A 26,727-nucleotide genomic window follows, 5' to 3' on the forward strand; every position below is an offset into this window, starting at 1 on the left:
ATGAATGTAAGAGGTTTTGGGAGTACTGTGAAGTGGAGATACATTAAGGATCTAATTAGGAATAATTGTGTTAAAATGGTATGCCTGCAGGAAGTAAAAGTGCAAACTTTTAATATAGAAAAAGGCTGATATTGGGTTTTTGTACAATGAACCAATTAACGGGGGCAGGAGGGATTCTAACAGTATGGCACAATAATTATTTTCAATGTTCTAATCACATCATTAATAGATGGTTCATAGTGTTTATCGAGGTCTTTAAGGAGAATAATATCCCAGTTGTTATTGTGAATGTGTACTCTTAATGTAATTTGCAAGTGAAAATGCAGATGTGGGAAGAATTAAAATTTGTCAAACGAAGGGAAGCTTGTAATTCATGGTGCGTCTTGGGGGATTTAATCTCTATAAGAAACGAAGGTGAATGGAGGGGGATAAACCATGATAGAAGTAATAAGAGGAAAGTGAGGGCTTTAATAACTTCATCGAAAGTTTGGAGATGGTTGATATCCCATGTATTGGTAGAAAATATACCTGGTATAAACCTAATGGTAAGGTGAAGAGTAGGCTTGATAGGTTCTTAACTTCCTTTGAATGGTTGCAACATTGGTTGGGTAGTAAGCAATATGTACAAGACTGACATATATCTGATCACTTGCTTTGGTGCTAAAATCAAAGGTAACGGATTGGGGTCCAAAACCGTTTAGATTTCTTGACATTTGGCAGGAAGATAAGGAGTTTGGTAGTTTTGTAAAAAGTAAATGGGAAAGCTACTTGGTTCAGGGAGATAAATTCCAAGTGCTAAAAGAGAAATTGAAAATGTTAAAGAGTGATCTGAAAGGGTGGAACATAGAGGTTTGGGTAAACAGATAGGATCAAACTTGATATCATGAATAAAATACAAGAGTTTGATATGTTGGATGATGTAGATAACTTGGATGGAAATTAAACCAGGGAAAGAAGAGAAAGAGCTTTTGAGCCAACTACAGGTTATTAACATGAAAATTGAATCCATCCTACAACAGAAGTCAAGAGCATTATGGATTAAACAAGGTGATTCCAACTCCAAGTATTTCCATGCGACAATTAAATGGAGAAGGATGAGAAATGAGATCAAAGGGGTACATTGTCTTAGTTCCGACACATGGATGGAAGATCCAAACACCGTGAAGGAGATGGTTAAAGAGTTTTACAAAACTAAGATGTCGGTTATAGTGGATATAGGTGTCAGGTTGGATAACGTTGAATTTAAAATCCTAACGAATTCAGATAACTTGATGTTGGTTGAACCTTTTGAGGAGAAAGAAATTAAGGATGCTATTTGGGACTGTGATAGTAGTAAGAGCCCTGTCCCAAAAGGAACAACTTTCAGTTTTATTAAGAAGTATTTGGATCAACTACACAAGGATGTGGTTGAAGCAGTAAAATACTTTCACAGATAGGGGAAGATACCGAAGGGCTGTAATGCGTCATTCATAACGATGATTCCAAAATCGGAGAACCCCCAATCTCTAGAAGAGTATAGACCCATCTCACTTGTAGGGTGTTTATACAATCAACTTTTTTTTATATCTAATAGAGGGCTATTAGACAGTGTCCTTGTAGTGAATGAGGTTGTGGATGAGTTGAGAAGGGAAAGGAGAAGTGGGGTGATTGTTAAGCTCGACTACGAAAACACGTATGAATCGGTAAATTGCCAATTCTTATTCGACATGATGGGAAGATTAGGGTTTTGGGGAAAAGATACAGTGGATTAGAGCTTGCTTAGAACAAAAAAGTTCAAACCCTCTAGAGACCTTAGGCAGGGGGACCCGATGGCACCTTTTTTGTTACTGACTGTGGCGCAAGGTCTAGTTGGGTTGGTAAGACAAGCGACAAGAAAAAACCTGTTTTTGGGAATAAAAGTTGGGAACAAGAATATATATGTGAATTTACTATAGTTTGTTGATGACACCCTTTTCGTCTGTGAATCCAGTGTGTGAAACATCATGACTATTAAGGTTATGCTAAGATGTTTTGAATTAAGTTTCGGCCTAAGAGTAAACTTCCATAAGAGTAAAATAGGTGCAATTGGAGTACATAGGAATGTGGTGAATATGTACTCTGAAATAATCCACTGCAGCCTAATGGATTTACCCTTCACCTACTTAGGCCTACCTGTTAGTGGTAATCCATCTAGAAGTTCCTTCTGGGAGCTTGTGCTATCAAAGATCAGAAAGAAACTTTCGGTGTGGAAAGGGAGGGACTTATCCTTCACGGGAAGAGTTTGTCTTATAAAATCTGTTATTAATGACATACCGTTGTTTTTCTTATCTTTTTTTAAAGCCCTAGTAGGAGTATGTAAGAAAATTACAAAACTACAGAGAAAGTTCATGTGGGGTTGGGGTGAGGAAGGAAGAAAAATCGCATGGATTAGCTGGGATAACATTTGTAAACCGAAAGAGGAGGGTGAGCTTGTTATAAGACGCATTGATCTATTTAATAAGGCACTCTTGGCAAAATGGTTATGGAGAATGGGATTCTCTGAGTCTGGACTGTGGAAGGATGTCCTAGAGTTGAAATATGGAGTGTGGAGGATGGCAAACTCAAGTACACCGGTTGAAAAGATTATAAATCTAGATGGTGGAATGATTTATCCTAAGTTAGCCTCTCTAATCAAGGAAACAATTGGTTCAACTCAAATATGGTTTTGCAAGTAGGGTGATGGAAGAGGCCCAAGCACAAGCCCAAATGCAACCCACCAAAGAGTAGATTTGGGCCAACCACTAGGGCTATGGCCAAGAAGATCCAAGAAGACTGGAATGCTGCTACTGATGGCAGAGAAACCTTCTTATACATGTTCAAGATGTCATAAACTTTAGTGTAGAGTAGACTTTAATTTCTTGTCAAAATTAGCATAGGAACTTTATTTGTAATTTTTCTTATAATTAATTTTGGCACCTAAAACACCAACCTAGGTAAACTTAGAGTTTCTTAAAACCTCTAAATTTACCAAGGCCGGTCTAGAAAGCCCATGGAGGGGGTGAGCATACAAACTAGACACACCCTTCCCCATGTGCTCATTTAGGCGCTACTTTTGGGAGGGTATTCATTTGAATCTCCCTCCACTTTCATTTGAATTTCCATTCCTCTAAACACTATAAATAAGAGGGCTTGGCTCATGTATTTGCAAGATTAATCAAAGAGTGAATTGCTACCAAAATTGTGCCAATTTTGCTCCTTGTCTCCTACCTCTCTAGGATAGACATTTTAATCTTCATTCTTCACCTTTGCCAAGTGAGATGGCCTCACCACTCACTCTCCACACCTAGCATGCACCTTCAAGGAACCCACACCTCTTAGGAGATCCTTGCACGCCTCTGTCATAAGCTTCCGCCACCATCAATCCAAGTTTCATCAACATGAAGGCACTTCTTCCATCATAGGGTCTAGGGAAAAGTTCAAATTCTAGGAAGACGAGTGGTTAGCAAATTCTCAGCTCAAAGAGAGATATCCCAAAATCTACAATAACTCCCTACTTAAAGATAACCCTATTGGTAGCTTCAAAAGTTTGTTTAATGAGAGGTGGGAGTGGGATTTTTGTTGGAGAAGGGAGTGGTTCGAGTGGGAAAAACCTTTGGTAGAAGATTTTATGACATGTTTGTCACAGGTTTCCCTATATCCAGAAAAGAAGGATTTATGGTTATGGAACGATCCTCCCTCCTACAGTTTCTCGGTAAAATCTGCTTATAAAATGTTAGCAAATCATGGAACTAGGGGTGTAACCGAGTCATTTGCACATCTTTGGAATCTAAAGGTTATGCCATCAACTCAGTTTTATGTGTGGAGGGCTTAATTAGATCGAATAGCAACTAAGTTGAACTTGCACAAAAAAGGGGTTTGATGTTGACGGATACATTACGTGCCTTATGTGGGAGGGAAGAGGAGTCAACTTCGCACATTCTTGTTTCATGTAAGGTATCAACTACAATTTTGGAATATGTGCAATAATTGGTTTAGAATTAGCTCGATAAACCACAATGAGTTGGTTAATCATTTTTGAACAGTTTTCATGTATATGATTTAATAAAGAAGGAAATAGATTATGGAAAAGCCTATGGGTCCCTGTGATATGGTGTATCTGGAAGCATAGAAACAAGGTTATCTTCAATCAAGCAAAGATAAATGCTGTGGAAATCCTTACCATGACACAAGTTCAATCATGGGCATGGATGAGACATAAAGTAAGGAAAGTTTTTTTTTTTATTGGATTTTATCTCCCTTAATCTGCATTAACATGGCAACAAAATAATTTGTTCGAATTAAAAGATTTACTTGCTCTATATTTGATTGTTTTTACTGTTTGGTGTTAATGGTATTGATTGTGAATTTTGTTGCATGTATCATTGTTGTGAAATAGATCTGGTTATGCTTTTGTATCTTTGAACTGACTGAAAGGTGTGGAAGGTTGAGTTTTCTAGTGTAGGGTATGTTATGAATGAGACATATTAGGATAAGGAACAAGCAAAAAGATGGTTGTTATATAGTTAGGACAATATAGAAAGAAGGCAGTCATGGTGATTTTGCTGCAAAGAAGTCATCATAACATGGCATTGGAACCATAAGGTTAAAATTCATCATAAGAAAGAACATTATGGAAAGGTGAGGATGAAAGGTGCATGATGATTGTACAAGACTTGCAAAGGTAACATAGGCTTATCTAGATCATGAAGGTTAGTATGGTGTATTTTATAAGTAGGTTTCGATGTATAATTTTGTTTTGTTTGGAAGGGGTGACTATCCTTTTGAAGCTTAGACAAGTTTAATATAACTTTTGTTTTGTTTTGATCTTAAACATTTTGAAGATTGTAAAAGTCCTATGAAATAGGATATCAGGTGGCGTGGTTGTGTGGCATTTGTATAAGAATACCCCAGAAGTATTCCCTTTAATTATTATTTTATTCTTTTCTGAAGAAAAAAAAGTCAGAAGGCATAATGAAAAAACAATAACATTGGAGAGAGTTAGAACCTATGAAGCTCCGACACAGTTCAGAAGCTCCACTTTCGTGCTTCGGACGCATGCCACTCATGAACATGCGACGAATACCACAGTGTCGGACACACTTCCTTGGATCGACACGACCCAATTTTTGGACATGCCGGAGATGACACGATCCACTTCCTTGCACACGTTTGTCACACAAAAAATTAGTGAGAAAAGAGAAGATAACGTTGTGACAATTTCGTTTCACATAAGCTCACAATTTCCCTACTTTCCCCATTGGAGTACAGTACAACGACAGCGCAGGCTTTCGCTTTTGGAGGCGGGAGGTTGATAGCGTCGAGCAGTGAGGAAATGTGAACGATTTCCAAAATTTCTTTGAAGATGGGTTACATGGGGACGACGACGACATTGTGGCAGAGAAAAGTTTTGAGGTGGTGGCAGAGACGAGAGGTGAGGCAGAGTTGAAGAAGATAGAGGTATAAAACAAAGAGGAGGATGATGGTTCCCACAAAAGTTACTTTTTATTTTAAATTTAATATTATTATTTAATTTATATTTTCAATTTAAATACAATTTATTATATAATTATATAATATTCTATTTTGTATAATAATCATATTAAAATAAAAAAACCTTAAATAAATATATTATAGTATAGTATACTATAATAAATATAATATTATATTATAAAATATGAAATATAAAATAATCTTAAAAAACATAATATATATATATATATATCAATCAGTATCCGTATTCTATAATTTTAAAATTTAACCGTATTCTCGTGTTTATGTCCGTTGTATTCGTATATGTCCATGTTTCATACGTTAGAACCAACACCTAAGAGTGTTGACTAGTGTGTAGCATGTACTAGCCTTAACATATTAAATGTTTTATGGGTTAAGGAAACACAACTCATCAATACTTCAATGTAGGACAAAGTATCTTCATTCATAAAATGTGGAAGTATAAGAATGTCCAAAATGTTCTATGTCAAAAATTGTATCTGAAAATATAACAATGACAGAAAAAATTAAAGATAGTTGGAGTTAATCATTTTCAGATCTTTAAGTAGGTTCTGTTTTTTTTTTTTTAAATGGATTGAAGCAACGGAAATGCTTTAGATTTATCAATTTTTTTTGCTAATAAAAGAATTTCGATCAAATCTTTTAATATCTAAAAAAAATCGTATGTCAGGTGAACCTTTTAAGAAGTGTCCTAATATTGTAAAATTAGAGATGAATGAAATTAGAATTCAAAAGAGAGAGATATTATTGATGTTCATCATTATTTTTTAAAATTTAATAGTTGTGACAAATAAGTTGTCTTAAATCTTATGTTTCAAGAAAATAAATAATATGAATGAGAAATGACTTTTTTTTATTTAATTTTTTTTTGGAATAACTTGATGGGTTATGAAGTTTACATTTAGGGTTACTTACTCTTTTCACTCTTGTATACAAATATTTTCAAACACTCCTCTTTCTCTCTGGATGTTATCATACTCTTTAAATTTTTCTATAAATATTAAAGTTGAGATGACATTCACATGTGAGGGAAACAGCTTTAGTGATAATAGAAGAAATACTAGAGGAAGCTTTGTCTATTATGAATATTAATATTATTTGTTCTCCTGTCTCCGAGTAAGCATTTCAGAATAGGTCACATGAATAGTATCATGCCATGATTTGACACGTGAAAATCAGCACCATCATCACTCTTTCTCTACTATAACATGATGGACACTATTGTATATATGTAAACATATACTGTTGATTTCATTTGTGATAAAAAAAAAAACTGGAATTTTGGAATTTAATAAACATGATTGTTGACTTTATTTTTCAATGAAAAATAGTATTGGAAAAAGATAAATCACATTTTGGTAGCAAGTTTGGGTAGATTTAAATAATGATGTAAATTTCAACCTCACGTAACTTAAAAATGAAAATTACTTTTTATAAATAATTTGAAATATTTTATAATAAACTTTATTGATTGCATTAAAAAAAACTTAAATTTTTAATTTTTTAAGATTAATTTGATTACTTAAAATTATATAACTTTAAAATTTTTATTTTAATAATATAAGGGTAATTAAGTTAAAAAAATCTTCATTCAATATCTATTTTTATACAATTCATTAATAAGAAGGTCGCATTACTGTAAAATCACAACCTAAGTCAAACATAAAAATAAAGTCAATTAACTATTTCATTTGATATCATTCATCAATAACTTATAAATAATTCTTATTATTAATTTATAAATTAATTTTAACTTATAAATTAATATTTAATTAAATAACAATTTAAAATTCTAAAACTGATAATTAAAATCTTGATAATTAATTAAATACATTAAATATTAGATTAAAAATTAATTTATAATTTTTTTATTAAAAATAAAAATTATTTTAAATATTATTAAATTTTTAGTTTATAAAATAATAATTAATTTAATTATATAATAACTAATTTTTTTTAAAATTATTTTTTATTTAACATTTCTTTTTAGTTGTGTTTTTTTATCCGATAGACTACATCAGTAAGTTGTAGCGTGCCTAATAGAAAACATGTTTTCATGTATAACCTTACATATATTAATGTAACAAATAAATTACACGTGACTTACTAAGGTAGTTCCGTGTTTTACCGCATACAACTTAATTCTATTACAATTATGGTTTCACAACATATTCGAAAACTTAAATCAGAATCGCTATAGCCACTACACATGCCAACAAACTTGTTAAACTTCAAAGGTAACCCTAGTGTAGGAACATTTTACACCAGTTTTATGAGACATTTGTCTTGTTATTGGTATTAATATAGATGTTGTAAAATGTGAATTACATATAACACTGGTTGTTTAACCGGTGTTATATGACTATATATTACACCGATTACTCGAGCTAACTAGTGTAATATAAGAGCTTAAATGTGCAGTTGGTAAATCCCTATATAACATCGGTTGACTCGAGTAACCGATGTAATATAGGGTCAGTTTTTGAGTGATGAGTGAGGTCAATATTACACAGTTGTGATCATAATCGGTGTAATATGGTGATCATAATCGGTGTAATATGGGTCTCTGGAGTTCATTTTTAAGTGAATTGAGTCCCATATTACACCGATTATGGTCATAACCGGTGTTAAATGTGCCAATTGTTTTTTATAAATTTAATAAAATATTCCTTTACCCAAATTTATAAACCTGTAAATATAATAAATTCAGAATACTAGCCAGATTGATTTGTATATGTATATTGGAGAATTTGCACTCTCAATCATCCTACAGATGTTAAATTTGTGGTTAGACTTTGTCATGACTTTGAAGTATAAAATGACAAAGTATGTATTAAACTAACATTTTCTTAAGTTCGGTTGCCTCTTTAGACTGAATGTTGTATATTATTTTCGTACAATCCATATAGTTTTGGAGATAAACCTGGTCTACAGTGAAATAAAACGCATTACGTTATAATACAACTCATTTAAATACAATAATAAAAAATAGAAGTCACAATTTCATCAGTTCGCATACCCTGAAAAAAAATTACTTTAGCAAATTGGATATTGATAACTACATTCTCCAACTCTTCGAATGACATAAATGCATTGAGGTCATCAACATAGTTCCCAAATAATGTACACTCCATTCGGAAGTTGTTGTAAATTAAAATTAAAATTGTACAAACACACATTTTGCATTGGTTGTGATGCCGAATATTAGTTTACCCATCAACTTCAGTGGAGATGACATTTAACTTAGTTGATTAACCTATTCTATTAAGCTCTCTTTCAATGCCTACACCTGTCAATATTCCAATAACATCTGTAAAAAAAACGACTTCAACACAGATGGAAACAAATAAATTGAACTCAAAACCATAATAATTAAACTTACCGACTAAGTAATTAGTATCAAAACCAGAGGCTCTTAACACAGACATTGAAGTATACCGAGGTCTTGCAGTTGAGACCAGATAGTTACCTAAAGAGGTTAACTTAGTTTCAAACTGGAAAATAATTTTGTACTGGTGACAGATTGTTCTATACGATCCTACAGTTTCTGATAGATATCAAGTTAGAGAGGATTTTACTAATAGAGGAAGAGGCCATCCACCCAAGCATTTAAAGTTCTTCCTTCTAGTCTTCTAAAAAATTAAAGAAGAATTAAATAAAGAGAGGACCAAGCCTAAAGCCAACAAGAAGACTACAAGCATTCAAGAATGGACTCCAATTAATATCTCTCTTTATAGTTTCTTTTGTATAAATTTGTAAATAATATAGAATAGCTTTAGGATGTGCTAAAGAGAGAAACTTAAAGACACCTCCATTGTATAGAACTTTAGGCGCTAGTTTTAGGAAAAATCTAGAAAGTTGTCTCTTCACACTCCTGTAGGTGCTAGAATAGAAGGAGTTAGAAAGTGACCTTTCAAAAGCTTCTCTTGTACTTTGTGACCAGCCCTCTCCATTATAAAAGGGGTGCTTAGGTCTTTGAAATAAGAAGATTGATTTTTGAGAGTAAAGAACCTCTACCAAATTGGTGAGTGAGTGAGAGAGACTTGTGTCTTATTCTCTTCTAGTCTTATCTTGAGTGAATTCTTGGGCTCTCAAATGGCGGCAACAACAGTCATCTTGAAGCCAACCATCCTTCAAGTGGCGTGCACATTCCAATAGCTTCATCCACATAAGTCCATTTTCCCTTCATTCCAAATTACCCATTTTTGTTCTACTTGTTTGTTTTCACTTTCAATCGGTGCAATCTCTTCCTTATGATATCCTCTTTCATTTGCTGCACTTATATTCAATTTTAATCGGTGCAAATTGGTTGTTCTTGCTGTTTTGGTCACGTCCTCCATGGGTATAATTGCTATATGTTGTGTTCTTGAGTTTCTATCCATGGGTTTGTTGTTCAAAATGGGTTTCTATGTAAGTTTGGCTTGGTTACTTGTGTTTTGGTGAGTTCTTGAATGTTAAGAACATTGATCCAATTCTTTAAAAGTGCCTAATCATATTTCAACTCTTGTTGAATCCATAACATGTTCATATTATATCTCTATCATGTTATTGGAATCACATCAGTTTCTAACCAACAACGACTTCTCAATCTTTCCTCCTCAGCAAGATCTAATGGAGTAGATATTGAGGTAGATTGTGACTCAGGTAATGCTTAAGGCAATCTACTTTCAAAATCTTCCTATTAAAATGAAAAATATTTGTTATCATAGTAATTAATGTATATGAAAAAAAAGTTTAAAAAAAGTTTAAAAAAAGTTTAAAAAAAGTTTAAAGAAACTAACATGTATCTGCCTCGATCTATCATCAACAAAATCTCCAGTGCTCTTCCGTATATGTGTTTGTTGAAACACTTCATCAACATGGACCGAGCGGCCAAGATCCTCTGTCTATAAAGAAAACATTTAATAAATTAAGGAGATAATAATTAATCATAGATTAATATAAAAAAAAATTATATGGAAATTATACCAAAAGAATAGCGTGTTCATGCACACTAATAGATTCTCCAGTGTGCAGACATCCACCTTTTTCAGACAAACGATTCTTTTTAGCTGTATCACATTTGGATCGATACACAGGCATGTTCCACTGTTCCTGGAGGCGGTTCTAAACATTATTGTCAATCCATTCTGGTCGTTTACCTTCTTGGAGAGCATCTTTAAACATTTGTGAAAGGGTGTGAGAAGCCTTTGTATGGAAATTTTTCTTAACATTTTCCTCGTCCTCAACCCTCCATGTGACCTTCCTCTGCAAAACAACAAGAATCATCAATCCAAATTGTAAAATATAAATTTTTTAAAGGGAATAAAAAGAAGTACCTTAAAACGTTAAAAAATATATCCTAGTCATCCTTTGGGATTGCCCCCCATGTTGGTCACGGCTCACTAAATTGTTGCTTAATGGTGACAGTGATGACCTTTGATGCAATTTTTTATGGATAAAACCTAAATACCAAAACAAAGTTAGTCAAAATTATAAGACAATAATAATAAACACTAGTACAAAATACTTCAATAACGACACTCTTTAAAGTCGGTTCAGAAACAACCATCGTTATAAGCAAGGCGGTGGCAACTTTGTAATTATTTTAAATTTTTTTACACTTTTAACGACGGTTCTCTCCTGAACCGTCGTTAAAAGTCGCTATATTCAGATTCAACGACAGTTCACCCACAACCGTCGTTAAAAGTGGTGGATTCAAGGACGGTTCACCCACAACCGTCGTTAAAAGTGGGTTTTTGTTTAATTTCCCACCGGATTTCTCCTTTCTCATTTTCACTCTTGCGCAAAAGAACCCATTCCTTCTTCCTCACGAACCACTTTCCTTCTGGTTGACCCCGGCCTACACCTACACCACTGCACTGTTCGTCGTCGCCCACGACCGACCGCCGTGCGACCGACCACGTGACCGCCGCTCACGACCGCACGTCGTACAACCAGTCGTTCAACCGCGTTCCGTCTCTTGCTGCAGATCGATCGCCACTGTTCCCGCTGTGCGACCGACCGCCATTGTTCTCGTCGCGCGACCGTCGCACGATCGACCCCTTCGACCGACCGCGACCGCCGCACGATCGGACCCTGCGTGAACCGATCGTACTGCCGCACTCCCGCGAGCCACCCGCGTCCCTTCGACCACCGTATCGTCGCGTCGTGAGACCATTGCCTGACCACGCTTTGCGAGCCATGTGACTGCCGTCCCGCAACGTGCGACCGCCGCCTCGCCAACCATGCCCTGCGAGCCGTACCACTGTGCCATTGCAATTGTCCCTGCCGCACCGCTTTTGAGGTTAGTATATTTTTATGTATTATTGAATTCTTAGATATATTTTGAAAGTTTTTGGTTTTAGTTAGATATTGATTCTATATATTGAACGAACTGATTCTGAGTCCGGAGGTGTCCGACCTTCGGCAGATTTGATTTAATTGTCAATGATTATATATTGTTTTGACATATTGAACGCACTGGTTCTGAGTCCGAAGGTGTCCGACCTTCGGCAATTTTGATTTTTTTTAATGATGATATATTGTTCTGACATATTGAACGCACTTGTTCTGAGTCCGGAGGTGTCCGACCTTCGACAATTTTGATTTGTTTTTTAATGATTGCCTTTTGAACGCACTGGTTCTTAGTTTAGCAGTTCTATGGATCGGAGTTGGATTAATACACCACGAATAAGTGATACTTACGAAAAAGGGGTGGAAGAATTCATACAATTCGCATAACATAATGTCGTTAGTTGTAATAATGGAGTAAGGATAAGGTGTCCTTGTGTCAATTGTTTGAATGGAAGGATATTAAGTGTTTCCGAAATTAGAGAACATCTTTTGTGTGATGGATTTTTTTGAAAAGTTATACAACATGGACGTGGCATGGTGAATTGTTAGACTTGCCAAGTGTGCGCGGAGCTTCGGAGGAAGTTCATTTCTCAATGGATGATAGATTAGAAAACATGATTCGTGATGTGGGAACAGAATCTTTTGCTAATGCAGTTTTTGAAAATATGTCTAATGATGCAGAGACTCCTTTGTATCCTGGTTCAACTGAATTCACATGATTATCAGCAGTGTTAAGATTGATGAATTTAAAGGCAATGAATGGATGGACCGACAAAAGTTTTACAGAATTGCTTCAATTGCTTAAGGACATGCTTCGAGAAGGAAATACCTTGCCCAATCGAAATTATGAGGCAAAAAAAATACTTTGTCCAATGGGTATGGAGTACAGAAAAATACATTCATGTCCTAACGATTGTATTTTATATAGAAATGAGTATGAAGATTTAAGAACATGTCCCAGATGTGGCTTGTCACGTTATAAAGTTAAAATTGGTCAGAATGATGAAATTGATGAATTCACAAAGGAAGGTCCTCCTGCTAAGGTTGTTTGGTATCTTCCTATAATTCCAAGGCTTTAGCGTTTGTTCGCAAATGCAGATGACACTAAAAACCTTAGGTGGCATGTAGATAATAGAAAATGTGATGGACTACTTCGTCATCCTGCTGATTCTTTGCAGTGGAAGAATATTGATAAAGAATTTCCTGAATTTGGAAAAGAATCAAGAAACTTAAGACTTGGATTGGCAACTGATGGAATGAATCCCTTTGGAAATTTAAGTAGTAATCATAGTTCATGGTCCGTTTTGTTAGTGATTTACAACTTACCTCCTGCTTTGTGTATGAAGCGCAAATACATGATGTTATCTATGATGATCTCTGGTCCAAAACAACCTGGAAATGACATAGATGTTTATCTTAATCCATTGATTGAAGATTTGAAATTATTGTGGAACGAAGGGGTTGATGTGTTTGACGCGTTTAACAATGAATCTTTCCGATTGCATGCGATGTTGTTTTGTACTATCAATGACTTCCCTGCATATGAGAACTTGTCAGGTTATAGTGTGAAAGGCCATAGAGCATGTCCAATATGTCAAGACAAGACATCTTATGAGCAGTTGAAACATGGAAGAAAAACCGTGTATCTTGGGCATCATAGATTTCTAAAGAAATATCATCTGTATCGTAAATTGAAAAAAGCTTTTAACAGATACCAAGAACATGACATTTGTCCCACTCCCTTAAGTGGTGTTGAAATTTATGAAAAAATAAAAAATGTTAATGTGACTTTTGGAAAAATGAAGAAGAAGCAAACTGTGAATGAAATATGGAAGAAGAGATCAATCTTTTTTGATCTTTCGTATTGGTGTAAGTTAGATGTTAGACACTGTCTAGATGTAATGCACGTAGAAAAGAATGTGTTTGACAGTCTAATAGGAACACTTCTGAACATTAAAGGCAAAACAAAGGATGGTGTGAATGCACGTCTGGATTTGATTGAGATGAATATACGAGAGGAATTGACACCGAGAGAAGTTGGTAAACGTACATACTTGCCTGCAGCGTGTTACACTTTGTCAAAGAAAGAGAAAACAAGTTTTTGTGAATTTCTTAAAGGTGTTAAGGTACCACAAGGCTACTCTTCAAATGTGAAGAGTCTTGTATCTATGAATGATTTGAAACTAATTGGCTTAAAGTCACATGATTGTCACGTTCTAATGCAACAATTACTACCGATGGCTATTCGTGGAATCTTGCCCAAAAATGTTAGGCATACAATCACTCGACTATGTTCATTTTTCAATTCCATGTGTAGTAAAGAGATTGACACTCTGAAGTTGGATGAACTTGAAGAAGAAATAATTGTTATCTTGTGTCAACTCAAGATGTTTTTTCCTCCATCTTTTTTTGATATTATGGTACACTTGGTTGTTCATCTTGTAAGAGAAATCAGATTGTGTGGGCCAGTTTATATGCGACGGATGTATCCAGTTGAACGATACATGAAGATTTTGAAGGGATATGTGAAGAATCAATGTCGTCCAGAATCTTCCATTATTGAAAGATACATTTCAGAAGAATCTATTGAGTTTTGTTCTGAGTACATGTCAAAAGCCAAATGTATAGGAGTTCCTGAAAAAGGTTGGCACTCTCGTAGATTCATAAGTAAATCTTCAAAAGGTGTACATGTCATAAGCAAATCTAGAGAAGAGGTTCTGCAAGCACACTTGTATATCTTGAATAACACTGATTAGGTGTTACCATACTTAGATATACACAAAGACATTGTGAAATATAAAAATCCAAGACAATCAGAAAAATGGGTGTTAATTGAGCATAACAAAACTTTCATGTCATGGTTTAAGCAACAAATAATGAATGATCCATCAGCATCTGAAACATTAACATGACTTGCAAACGGTCTCAAATTTGATGTTTTATGTTGTTCTGGCTATGAAGTAAATGGTTGTTTGTTTTACACAAAGTCTCGAGATGATAGGAGTACAGTGCAAAATAGCGGAGTCACTTTGGAGGCTGAGTCTATGCAGTTTTCAACTGCAAATGATCAAAATCTTGTTGTGGGATCAATGCCTTATTATGGTGTCATAGTAGAGATTTGGGAAGTTAATTATACCAAGTTTACTGTACCTGTTTTCAAATGCAAGTGGGTTGACAATAAGATTGGTGTCAAAGTTGATGAATCAGGAATGACTTTGGTTGAGTTTCGAAAGATAGGTTATCATGACGAAGCATTTATAATGGCACATCAAGCTTCCCAAGTTTTCTATATCCAAGATCCTACTTCTGACCACTGATCTGTTGCGCTACATGGAAAAAAACAACATAATGACCCAGAAGATACAAACAATGACATTTGTGAGATTGAATCACTTACAAGAGCGACCATCAATAAAGAGTACGAGGATGTTGTTGATTTTGTACATGCAACTCGAAATGATCATGATGAAGGAATATATATTTGTATGTACATGTGATTCATGTTTAGTTTTACAATATATTTCATTTTAATTATATTTCATATTCTTGATGCTTATCATATTTGTTTGATAACAGGAACATGGCAGATGATAAAGTTTCTCGTTCAAAAACTGGTAGAGGACCTACAAGATTAAAGAATATGTTTAAGAAGATAAATAAAGATGACAAAATACCTTTGTCTATTGATATTCACAATGGTGTGGCCACTGGGCAATATCCAAAGAAATATAAGAGTTATCTCGGAGTACTGTCTCGTGAAAGGATCTCTATCTTAACCCAGTCCTGGGATCACGTGACTGACCACGAGAAAAACATGATTTGGCAAGATATTTTGGTATGTAACTGTTTTTACTTTGCTCAATCTAAAGTTCTTTTATACTTTGTTTTTGTTTATGAACTAATTCTTTCAAACAATGTAGAGCATTACAAGATCCCGAATGTGGAAACCTTGAAAGCGAAGGTTCTTTCAGATGTGGGTGTCAAGTTTCGTCAATTCAAATCAAAATTGACAACAGATTATATATATGGGGAAAGGAAAGAAGAAAATCCTTGTGCAAAATATGCATCCATTGATGAAGAAACTTGGCAGCAGTTTGTGAATATTCGACAAACTGAAAAATGGCAGGTTAATATCACTTTTATATTTGAATATAGTTTATATTAACGTATTACTAAATTTTGAGTGTTATGATAGGAGGTTCGGAACAAAGCAAAAGTCAATCAGACACATAATGATACCCCACACTTATTGTCTCGTGGTGGTTATAAGTTGGTAGAGCAGAAGATGCTTGAAGAAAATATTAAAGCACGTTCTACTTCCATTGAGGAAATGACTAGTGTAGATTCTTTAAGACCTCCATCCCCACCACTCCGACATGAGATGTGGAAGGGTGCCCGTATAAACCCATTAGGGACATGGAGTTCTAAGTCTACAGAATAAACAGTTGAACGCATTGTAAGAAATATGTTTTCTATGTGTTATTTTAAATTCAATGTGTTGAAGTTTGACAATTTCTTTTCATTTGTTTTAGGATTCTCTTAATGAGCAATCAACACAGGGGACTTTTAAACCATGTGGTCGCAATGATATTCTTAATGTTGCTCTCGGACGACCTGAACACCCTGGATGTGTTCGTGTAGCTGGATATGGGGTTGGGATTCGGTCATACTTTGGACCTCCATCACACAGCAAGGAACAATTGTCCAATGAATCTAGCCAAGAGTATTTACTACAACTACGTGAGCAGTTAAAGGCTGAGGTAACTCAAGAGCTTAAAGAAAGCTTCATGGAGGAGTTTAGTTCACGAATGGAAATGGAGTTCAAAAAGCGGTGGGAGGGTTTAAGACTGTCACAGCAACCACCTATTATGGTAGAAGATGAACCACCTCCACCTCCTATTAAGAAAGTCAGCACTAAAGGGAGTTGTTAAGCAGTTGATCTATCAGGGGATGACTTTGGCTCAACTAGCCAATGCGAATTATATGTTGAGTGTAATTCTTTGACCCGACTCGTTGCCTTGGGTAAGTGTTATGAAGGGGTCACAATGTTACACAATATGCCTCTTCCTTCTAATTTCATGAAGGTCACGATGGAGAAGGTCCTTTATAGTGATCTTGGAGTTCCTGTGCCGACATCAGAGGTCACAATTGTAGCAAAGGCATTACATACTTTTGTTGCCTGGCCTAGACATCTCGTCAGACCTATAGACTCTATGGTATATCTTTGCACTAATACTAATAGAATTATATATCATATATATTACATTCTAACTAATTTAAGTATTTGTTTGTTTTGATGAGTAGCAGGAACCTAAGACAAATTTGACTCTGGAAAAGAAGAAAATAGTCTCCATTGATGATCCTCTGGCGGCATAGGTGGAAGTTGCTACAGCTTTAGATACAACCGTCTTAGAGGTTCCATGGGACGCCAATGTTTTTGGAAGGCATAGTAATCTACCGTTGTACGTTCACATGTCTGATTTGTTGGACCTTCTGGAGATCAAGAGATTAACATAACAATTCTGCAATTATGGATGATGTAAGTTCAAATTTTAAAATCTTTATACTTTTGATTTATTAAATATATTAGTACTAACTTATTGAAATTTAGGTATCTTTCTGGATTATGCTTTGATGAGGGGAAACACAATATATATGGGTTTTTAGACCCTCAAATCACTCAATCAATTGGAAACAAGAAGTCGGAAACACAAACATACATCACCATTGCCTTAAAGAATGGTGGAAAACACATTTATTTTGCTCCGTACATACATGAGTAAGTTCTTATTTATTAAATAATTTTTAATAAATTATTGAAATAAGAGAAATTAATTAACTGATTTGTTATACATGCGTCATTGGCAACTATTGATCATATTTGTTCAAGATCATACCGCTACATGATTTTGCTCCTTGCATAAAAAACCTCCTGCCTATTTTAAAAACATTATAGATAGGTACGACAGTTTCATTTAACATTTATTATTACTTATATATTATATAATGTTATGTATTCTAACATGAAATCTTATTATTTTAGTGCTTACTCTGGATATAATATGTTGTGTGGGAGGAGAACTTCAAACGCACAAAAACTCACTTGGATGTACCTTAAGGTATTTAAAGTATATTTGATCACTTAATTTAATGTGTTTCACTCATTCATTTAATACATTTATTTTCACATGCAGTCCAACAGGCAACTTGAAAATTATGAGTGCGGTTATTATGTTATGCAGTGGATGTTGACTATTTTGCAAGCTGAAATTAAGAAAGGTTGGGATAAGGTAATACCTCAATACAATAAACACTTTAAAATTTGAGATTTATTATTCATGCACTAATTCAAAAAATCTCAAATGTCACAGTTCTTCAACGACCAACACCCGTTAGATTTAGAAGCATTGGAGTATGTGAGAACAACATGGTAAAAGTATTTTGTAACCATGTATAACACTCTAGTATAGATAAATTACAATGACAATTTTTTTCATATATTAGCAAAACTTTTTTGTATAATGTTATAATTTGTTGTATGTAATTTGTATATTTAAATTATGATTTGAAATGTTTTTATTTTCTGGAATTGAAAATTTTATGCAGGTTTGAGATTTCTTAAAAAACAAATAATTTTTTTAAAGCACTACATATAACGACGGTTCCTCTGGGAACCGTCCTTAAAAGTCCCTTATTTTTTTTAAAAAAATAAAAAATTAACAAGTCACCTTTAACGACGGTTCCAACAACCGTCGTTATAAGTAAGGGTTTTAACGACGATTCTAGAACCGTCGTGAAAAACCCACACCTTTTAACGACACCCGAAATAACGACGGTTCTGGAACCGTCTTTAAATGTTGATTTTAACCGTCGTTAATCTACCTTTTTGTACTAGTGAAATTATATAAATTGAATTTTGTTATATTCTTACCCTCCCCCGATAGGCTGAATCAAAGGGCGATCACCAGCTGAGAGGACCTCGTCCTCTAAGTTATTTGTTGCAGAAGCTGAGTGCGTCCCTCCAAGATTTGTATATGGGGATGGTGTAATATCTGGTGGGGTTGATGCATTAGAACCAACACGTGGAGATGGTGTTGATGCAATAACATTTTGTACTGGTGGGGTGGATTGGGTAGCATTTGTTACTGGTGGGGTAGATCCATGAGTTGAAGAAGAAATAGGTGTATTGGGTTGACTGGATGATGGATTTTGGTTGTTAAATCGTGATAACAATTTTATCACATAATTTTTTTCCCCTTTTTTTGGTTGTTACTCGGTGATGGTTGATCAGAACCTCCTGATGACATCTATATATATGGCATGAAATGATAATGAAGGTTATATAAGTTTATCAATGGAGAAAAATATGCTGAATATAGTTTAATAAAAAAATTGAAATAAACAAGCAGAAAGTTCATCAGCAAACATAAACCTCAAATTAACTGGAGTAATAAACAATATGTTAACAACAACAGTACAATACAAGTTCCTACAATAGATATTATTTGTTAACATTGGCTTCCTAAGTCTATTCAGAGCTAGAGATGTCAAAGTCATCTCCATATTCATCTTCACTTTCTCCCTCTTCATTGTCTTCTTCCCATTCATTTGTTTCTTCATCTATCTGATCTTCAAATGATGATACATTGTTTATGTCCACTTCTTCAAGTTGGGCCTCTAAATCTTGTAATCCTGAAACCCTTTCAAGTTCAATAACTTCATTAACATGTGATATTTCATCAACTTGATATTACACTTCAACTTCTACATCATTAGAATCTATACGACCTCTGGGCTTCATTTTGATTGCAACACACCAGCCACGTTTGTCTTTGCGTGATGTTGCATATGGTATATAATAAACTTGTCGAACATTATGTGAAATGATAAAAGGATCAAATGCAACATATCTTCTATCCATTCGAATATCCAAAATACCATATCTGGAATCCACTCGTGTACCTCTTGTTGATGGATCAAACCAATTACAGTAAAATAATACAACTTTGTTATCTAAGGTCGAAGAATTGTACTCCACCTCATATATGTGTTGAATCACACCATATAAATCATCCTCACCTCCTTCTGTAAGACCCTTTACATGGACCCCACTATTTATTGTTTTCTTTCCCTCGCTCCATGCATGAGTGTGGAATTTGTACCCATTCACAAAGAATGTCTGCCACTCTTTTACACACCTTAAAGGACCAAGTGATAAATCTCTTAAGTGTTGGTTCTTCACATTTAAAGGGTCTTTATGAACCTATAAATATATAAATGTAATTATTTTTTTAATGAAATGGTTAAAGAAGTCAACAGAAAGTAAATTATAGAATTTGTTGATACATACTTGTGTCCTAAACCACAAAGGGAAATCTGTATGTATACGAGCCGAAGCATGTGATTCGGAAATTTCATTACATCGTAAGAAAGAGCTATGAATATATAGGTGTGAATGCATTTGGTTAACGATAACTTAATGAATGAATAACAATGTTTTAAAAGAATATCTTGCATGAGGCTTACTTAAGGTATGGTTTAACTTCATTACAGTTGATCAAAATATGAACATGAGCTGAGCTCAATTCTTCATCAGTTAACCAACGGGTGATCTCCCTCCCAGAATGACGTCCAGGTTGGTCAAATACAGATAAGATTGATGGAAGCCTTTCACTTTCAATGTCCACTTCATTTCTACAATGTTGTGGTCTTAACATGAAGTTGTTGAAATAATGTGAACAAAAGTGAGTTGTCTCACAATGCAAATAAGATGCACAAATAGATCCTTCTACCCTAGCCTTATTCTTCATTGATCGTTTAGCATATCCCATGAATCTATAATCAAATAAATATGTTATGATTGATAGTTATACTTCACATTAAATAAAGACTAATAACTCTTATTATTACCTTTCAAATTGGTACATCCACCTATAATGGACAGGTCCACTAAGTTTGGCTTCATATGCTAGATGGATAGGGAGATGTTCCATACAATCAAAAAATGTCGGGGGAAATATCTTTTCCAACTTACAAAGAATTATTGGAATGTTTTGTTCCATCCTAATAAGATCATCCTGTTTTAGTGTTGTAGAACACAAATCTTTGAAAAAATGACTTACCTCAATAATGGGATTTAGAACATGAGTTGGTAACAAACTAAATGCTATGGGATGTAGGCATTCCATGAATACATGACAATCATGGCTTTTCATCCCAAGCACCCTTCCCTTGTTCACATCAGCACATCTAGCCAAATTTGAAGAATATCCGTTAGGCATCCTAAGATCTTTTAACCATTGACACACATGTTTAATTTCCTCTGTTGCAAGTGTGTAGTTTTCTTTTGGCTTCAACATCTTTCCATTAGGATGTGACTTCAGTTCCAAGTCTCTTCAGCTACAATACAAACTTAAGTCCATTCGTGCTTTGTCATTGTCCTTTGTCTTCCCAATCACATTCATGATAGTATTAAAAATGTTATCGAAGAAGTTTCTTTCAATATGAATAACATCAAGATTATGTCTTCATATATTGTGTTTTCAGTATGGAAGATCCCAAAAGATGCTTCTTTTTGTCCAGTTATGCCACTCCCTGTAACCATGTATTCTTTGCACACCACTTTCAGTTACTTTAGGATAAGTCTTTACTCTATTCCAAACTTGTGTAGGTTTGAACTTAGGTGGTGGAGGATCCATGTCAACTTCCACCTTCTTGAACGCATTCTTGTTCCTCCTAAATGCATGATCATTCGGTAAAAATCTACAATGCGAGTCAAACCAAGAATTTTTTTCCCCCATGATGTAATCTAAATGCCTTTGAATGCTCCATGCAATGTGGGCATGCTAATTTACCATGAGTTCCCCAACCAGACAACATACCGTATGCAGGAAAATCATTAATCGTCCACATTAACACTGCCCTCATCATGAAGTTCTCTTTCCTTGAAATGTCGTATGTTGGGACACCACTCCACAATTTCTTCAAATCGTCTATCAAGGGCTTTAAAAATACATCAAAACCAGCCTTTGGATTGAATGGGCCTGGTATGATACAACTAAAAAACATATAAGGTTTAGACATGCACATTTTGGGAGGAAGATTATACAGGGTCACAATTATTGGCCAACATGAATAGAGTGCATTTGATGCTTGCACATATGGATTAAAACCATCAGAGCATAAACTTAATCGCACATTGCGTGCCTCCACAGAAAAATCGGGATATATTGTATCAAAGTGCTTCCAAGCCTCGCCATCACATGGATGACGCACCATTACTGCTTTTGTTGTCATAGTGCCATGTCATTTGTCCCGCAGTCTGTGTTGAAGCATACATTCTTTACAACCTTGGAATTATTGGAAAATAGAACATTGCCTTTACAAGAACTGGTTTTTTGTTACTTGCTCCAGTGTTCTGGTGAAAATACCTTGACTTGTGACAAAATTTGCATTCAAGCAACGCTCCATCATTTTTACCGTATTCGTTATCATAGAAGAGCATGCAACCATCCACACAACAATCAATCCTCTTAGCTTGTAATCCCAACTTTGACACTAGCCTTTTTGCATCATAATAACTTTTAGGCAAACCTATTTTGGTGGGTGTTGCATCCAAAATCATTTTTGAAATAAACTCTAAGCATTGGTCAAGAATATTCCAATTGGATTTGCAAGCTAATAGTCGGACACACATTGATAATTTGGACTCAGATGCCCCTTCATACAATGGCGTATTTGCATCCAACAAAAGCTTATAAAATCTTTGAGTTTCTTCGTTCGGAGGCTCTTCCATGTTATCTACATTTGGTACTCGGAATGACTCTTGTTGCCTAAGAGCATCATACACCATGTCTTCCATCACCCTAACTTGGTCATCTTGTGACTGATTACGTGCACCTCTAGTTATTCCCAAAGCCATGCAATTATCATTATTATCCAAGTCACCTTCTACCATGTCTTCACCATGATCACTCCAAATCCAATAATTAGATTTGAAACCATGTTTGTAGAGATGAACCTTCACAAGTCTTTGTTGAATCAAGTGTGTTCAAGCTTTGAAAAATCCAAATCCTTTGAAGTTTGATGGAAGGCTGGTTGTGCTTGCTGTTGCTGAGGTGTTTTAGAATAGGATCTGGGGTAGATTATCTGTGTAAATCCACTCTCATTTGAATCCAAAGCTTAAGCATTCTTAAACCTTTTAATTGAAAATGTTTTTCAAACTAAGTGAAAAACAACCTATTGTTTTGTCGAAACAACCGATTGTTTTATACTTAGGTGTTTCGAGAAAGGTTGAAAATGTTTTTGATGGTTGACTTGCTGTCAAACCAAAACAACCGATTGAGCTTTTGGGACCATAACAGAAAATTGTTTTGTGTTTTTACTGAGCTTTAAATGATTTTATAATTGAATACCCTCCAGTTTTAAATGCTTTGACCAGTCTTTGAAAGCAATAAATAGTTTGTTCAAATTATGTAACAAACAAGAACTGAGATTTAATCAAAGAAAAACAAATTTGAGTTTTTCACTGATTTTGCTTTTGAAGAGTTGAAGATTGCTTTGATCAAGAGAGTGTGGAATAGGATTTTTAACTTGTATTGATTTCAGATCTTTCTGTAACAAGTGTAATCCTTTTGTACTGTGTGAAAACTTTGTATGTGAAGCTGAGAAGTGTTGTGTGCTCTTGAGGTTGTCAAGATCAACATTCTTGGTAGTGTTTGTGCTGAGCCAAAGGAAGTGTGTGTCTTGAGGGGATCAAGGTCACTTCTTTGGTGGTGTTGTAAGTAATCTAGGTTTGATTGCTTAGTGGATTCCCCGGTGGTTTCTAGGAAGACTGGATGTAGCTCTTGGTTTAAGAGTGAACTAGTATAAACTTGTGTGTGCAATCTCTCTATCCCTTGAACTCTTTAATTTCAGTTTATATTTGTGAACTGGTATAAACAACCGATTGTTTCTACGAAACAACCGATTGTTTTTCTGGTGCTGTGATAAATTGCTTTGTGTTTTTGGCAAACTGAATTCTGAATTAAGTTTTCTTAAAGGAATTTCATTTTAGACTAAAAAGGTTGCGAAAACCCTCTTTAAACCATTCACCCCCCGTCTAGTTTAAAGTCATACATTCTAACAGTCTTTCCTCCAAAATTCTTGTACAATCACACTTAGTACATGGACATCGTATTCCCCCATCATTCTGATAACATTCTTGTTGGCAAGCTTTGGTTATAAACTCTTCCTCTATAACAACTATCATACATCCATCCACGATTTGATGGAAACTGATCCATGTTCTGTTCATAAAGCAATTGACAAAAAGTCAACGATTTTTTCAAAGATCGTGCTATAAACGAACATTTAAGAGTTCGTGTTAGAAACGAACATGTAAGAGTTTGTGTTAGAAACTCTACCTAATTCAACCATATATGGATTTCCATAAGTCTACCTAAATCAGGTATTATAATTAGTAATAAAAGAATATTTTTCATGCATTAAATTACAGGATTTTATACATCAATAATCGTAATGAGAATTTACCCAATGGCAAGATATTGATTGTATTGACTTTTTGAATGATGGCTTTATCACTTATGCCTACATTGACTCAGACAAGGAAGCGAGCCATCAAAAAAGTTCACTGTTATCATTATTTTAAAATTATCAAGTTTTATAGCTAATAAATCCATAGAAAAGTTCACTAAACCACAATAAAAGAAACATAAAAATATACACTAACTCATACAATGTATAATGTATCAATTCACATTTAGAACCACTAAACCACCAAAAAGTACAAAAAAATGTCTAGGTGATACAAAACAGGAAGGTAATACACCAAAACCACAAAGAGCCACAACTCTCCCTACACTTAGATAAGTCCCAAAGTGTGACCTATCACAAAAGAGCCTTGTAATGCCCCTAACAGTGGCAGACAATGAACAGAAAAACAGAGACAAACCAAAGCCCAGCACATTCCCAGCTCAATAACCCAAAAAGAAACCATAAACCAGAGTGAAACTCCTGCAACATGTATGCCAAAATAAATCTGCACGGATTATTTTTTTCCAACAAAACCTTAACCAAAAAACCAGCAACTTCCTGCAATGAAAAACAATTTTTGCATTGGTTGTTATTGAAATAAATTAATTAAAAATATTAGCTTACCCATGAGCTTAAATGGAGATGACATTTAACTTAGTTGATTTCCCTACTCTATTAAGCTCTTGTTCAGTGCCTACAACTATGAGTATTACAAAAACATGAAAAAACATAAATTATTTTACTCTAAACCCTAAACAAATATATTGAACTCAATGCATAATAACTGAACTTACACACTAGGTAAGTAGAATAAAAACCAAAGGCTCTTAACACAAACATTGGAGTGTACTGAGGTATTGCACTTGAAAATAGATCATTACATAAACAGTTTACCTTAGTTCCAAACTGGAATGAATTTTGTAACGATGACGGGTTGTTCTATAAGATCTTGAATTAGCGACAATAGTAAAAAAATTGGAAAGAATAAACATTATCCTCAATAATATCGTTTTAAAATTTATAAATTAGTGATCACCTAACAAAAACATGAATTGTATGCTCTGACAAAGAAAAAGAAAAGTAAATCAGGAATAGAAGAAGTTAAATTAAACTTTGGTACTAAAAAAAAAAAGAATACTTCACCTCCTTATCTTGTATGACCATTTCCATTGAGAATGGAAACTTGGTTTTCTTGACGTCAGCAACAAACCACAAACGAATGACCCTTGCTATGAGAATACAATTTCCATTTTCAGGATTAACATCTTTGATGGAATTCATAATTTGGATGAAACGCGACATTGTAAGAATCAATTATGAAATAAAATGAAAATGCAGAATGAGAATGGTGAACTGTGAAACAAAGAACATATTAACATATAATATATGCAGATATAATATATGCAGAATGGAAATGGTGAAATGTGAAACCAAAACAACATAACGTGATATGAAAATTACATTTAGGGGAGACATGTGAATAAAAACAAAAACTCCATCAAATAAGGATCATGAAAAATGAAACATTTTTTAAAAGTTATAACAGATTGGGAAAAATACATAATCTAAGCAGAACATGTCAAAAAAATAACATCATGACTTTGAAAACTTATAAAAACCAAGATTAAACATAAAAATGATAGGTCTTTGAGAAAAAAAAATTAAATATGGTTCAAAATGATTAAAAGTGGAAACCCTATATAATAAAAAAAGAAAATGACTCCGTTAAAAATTAAACCGTGAAAAACCCTACAATGAAAAAATGTATGCGTAAAAAAAATGAAAAAACCTTAAATCGTTGCCTGAATATACCATGGATTCCGACAATGTATCAAAATAAACATTAACCATAAAAAGGAGATATCTTTGCAAAAATTACTTGAAAATATGGTTCAAAATGGGAAAAGGGGTAAACATAAATACTAAAAAAATCAATAAGACAAAGATTGAAAACAAAGATTACACATAAAAATGAAAGGTCTTTGACAAAAAAATATTGAAATATGGTTAAAAATATATTAAAAATGAAAACCCTAGGAAGTCAAAAAAACAAAATGACTCCTTTAACGATTAAACCCTTAAAAACTCACAATGAAAAGAGCAAGGCATAAAACAGAAGCAAAAGATGTTACCTCGGTGCTTGAACATACAGTGGATTTAGTTTCACTAACATGGAAATGAAGAAAAACCTATGGGAGTAGTGGTGGCTATAAAAGAATATAAAAACCCAAAATGAGAATGAAAGAGAGAAAAAAGTAAAAAATTAATAAAAAAGAGGAAGAAGCGGTGAAAGGAATTCAAAATGAAAATGAAAAATGGAACACATGTAGATATTATAGAGTGTCATTT

General features: G+C 34.3%; 1 protein-coding gene and 2 pseudogenes across 1 annotated transcript; 1 reads left to right on the top strand and 2 right to left on the bottom strand.

Moving 5' to 3' along the window:
• On the top strand, positions 1-1,436 carry LOC137829042 (uncharacterized). Its single transcript, XM_068635836.2, has 4 exons — positions 1-78; positions 327-545; positions 673-855; positions 924-1,436. Exons 1-4 carry the CDS (start codon positions 1-3, stop codon positions 1,434-1,436), a joined length of 993 nt encoding a protein of 330 aa, XP_068491937.1.
• Positions 1,437-10,159: 8,723 nt separating this feature from the next.
• LOC150025784 (uncharacterized) lies at positions 10,160-19,151 on the bottom strand (annotated as a pseudogene).
• A 221-nt stretch (positions 19,152-19,372) lies between these two features.
• On the bottom strand, positions 19,373-24,128 carry LOC150025785 (uncharacterized; annotated as a pseudogene).
• Positions 24,129-26,727: the final 2,599 nt, after the last annotated feature.

The sequence above is a fragment of the Phaseolus vulgaris genome, chromosome 7, assembly GCF_051622355.1.
Source record: "Phaseolus vulgaris cultivar YP4 chromosome 7, ASM5162235v1, whole genome shotgun sequence".
Classification (NCBI taxonomy): Eukaryota; Viridiplantae; Streptophyta; class Magnoliopsida; order Fabales; family Fabaceae; genus Phaseolus; species Phaseolus vulgaris.

Bases quoted from the DNA above. Each gene is read 5' to 3' on its own strand.
- LOC137829042 (XM_068635836.2), top strand. From the start codon at position 1: ATGAATGTAAGAGGTTTTGGGAGTACTGTGAAGTGGAGATACATTAAG. The intron at 79-326 runs GTATGCCTGCAG...GTGAAAATGCAG, and splicing joins GGAATAATTGTGTTAAAATG to ATGTGGGAAGAATTAAAATT. The intron at 856-923 runs GTAAACAGATAG...TGGATGATGTAG, and splicing joins GGTGGAACATAGAGGTTTGG to ATAACTTGGATGGAAATTAA.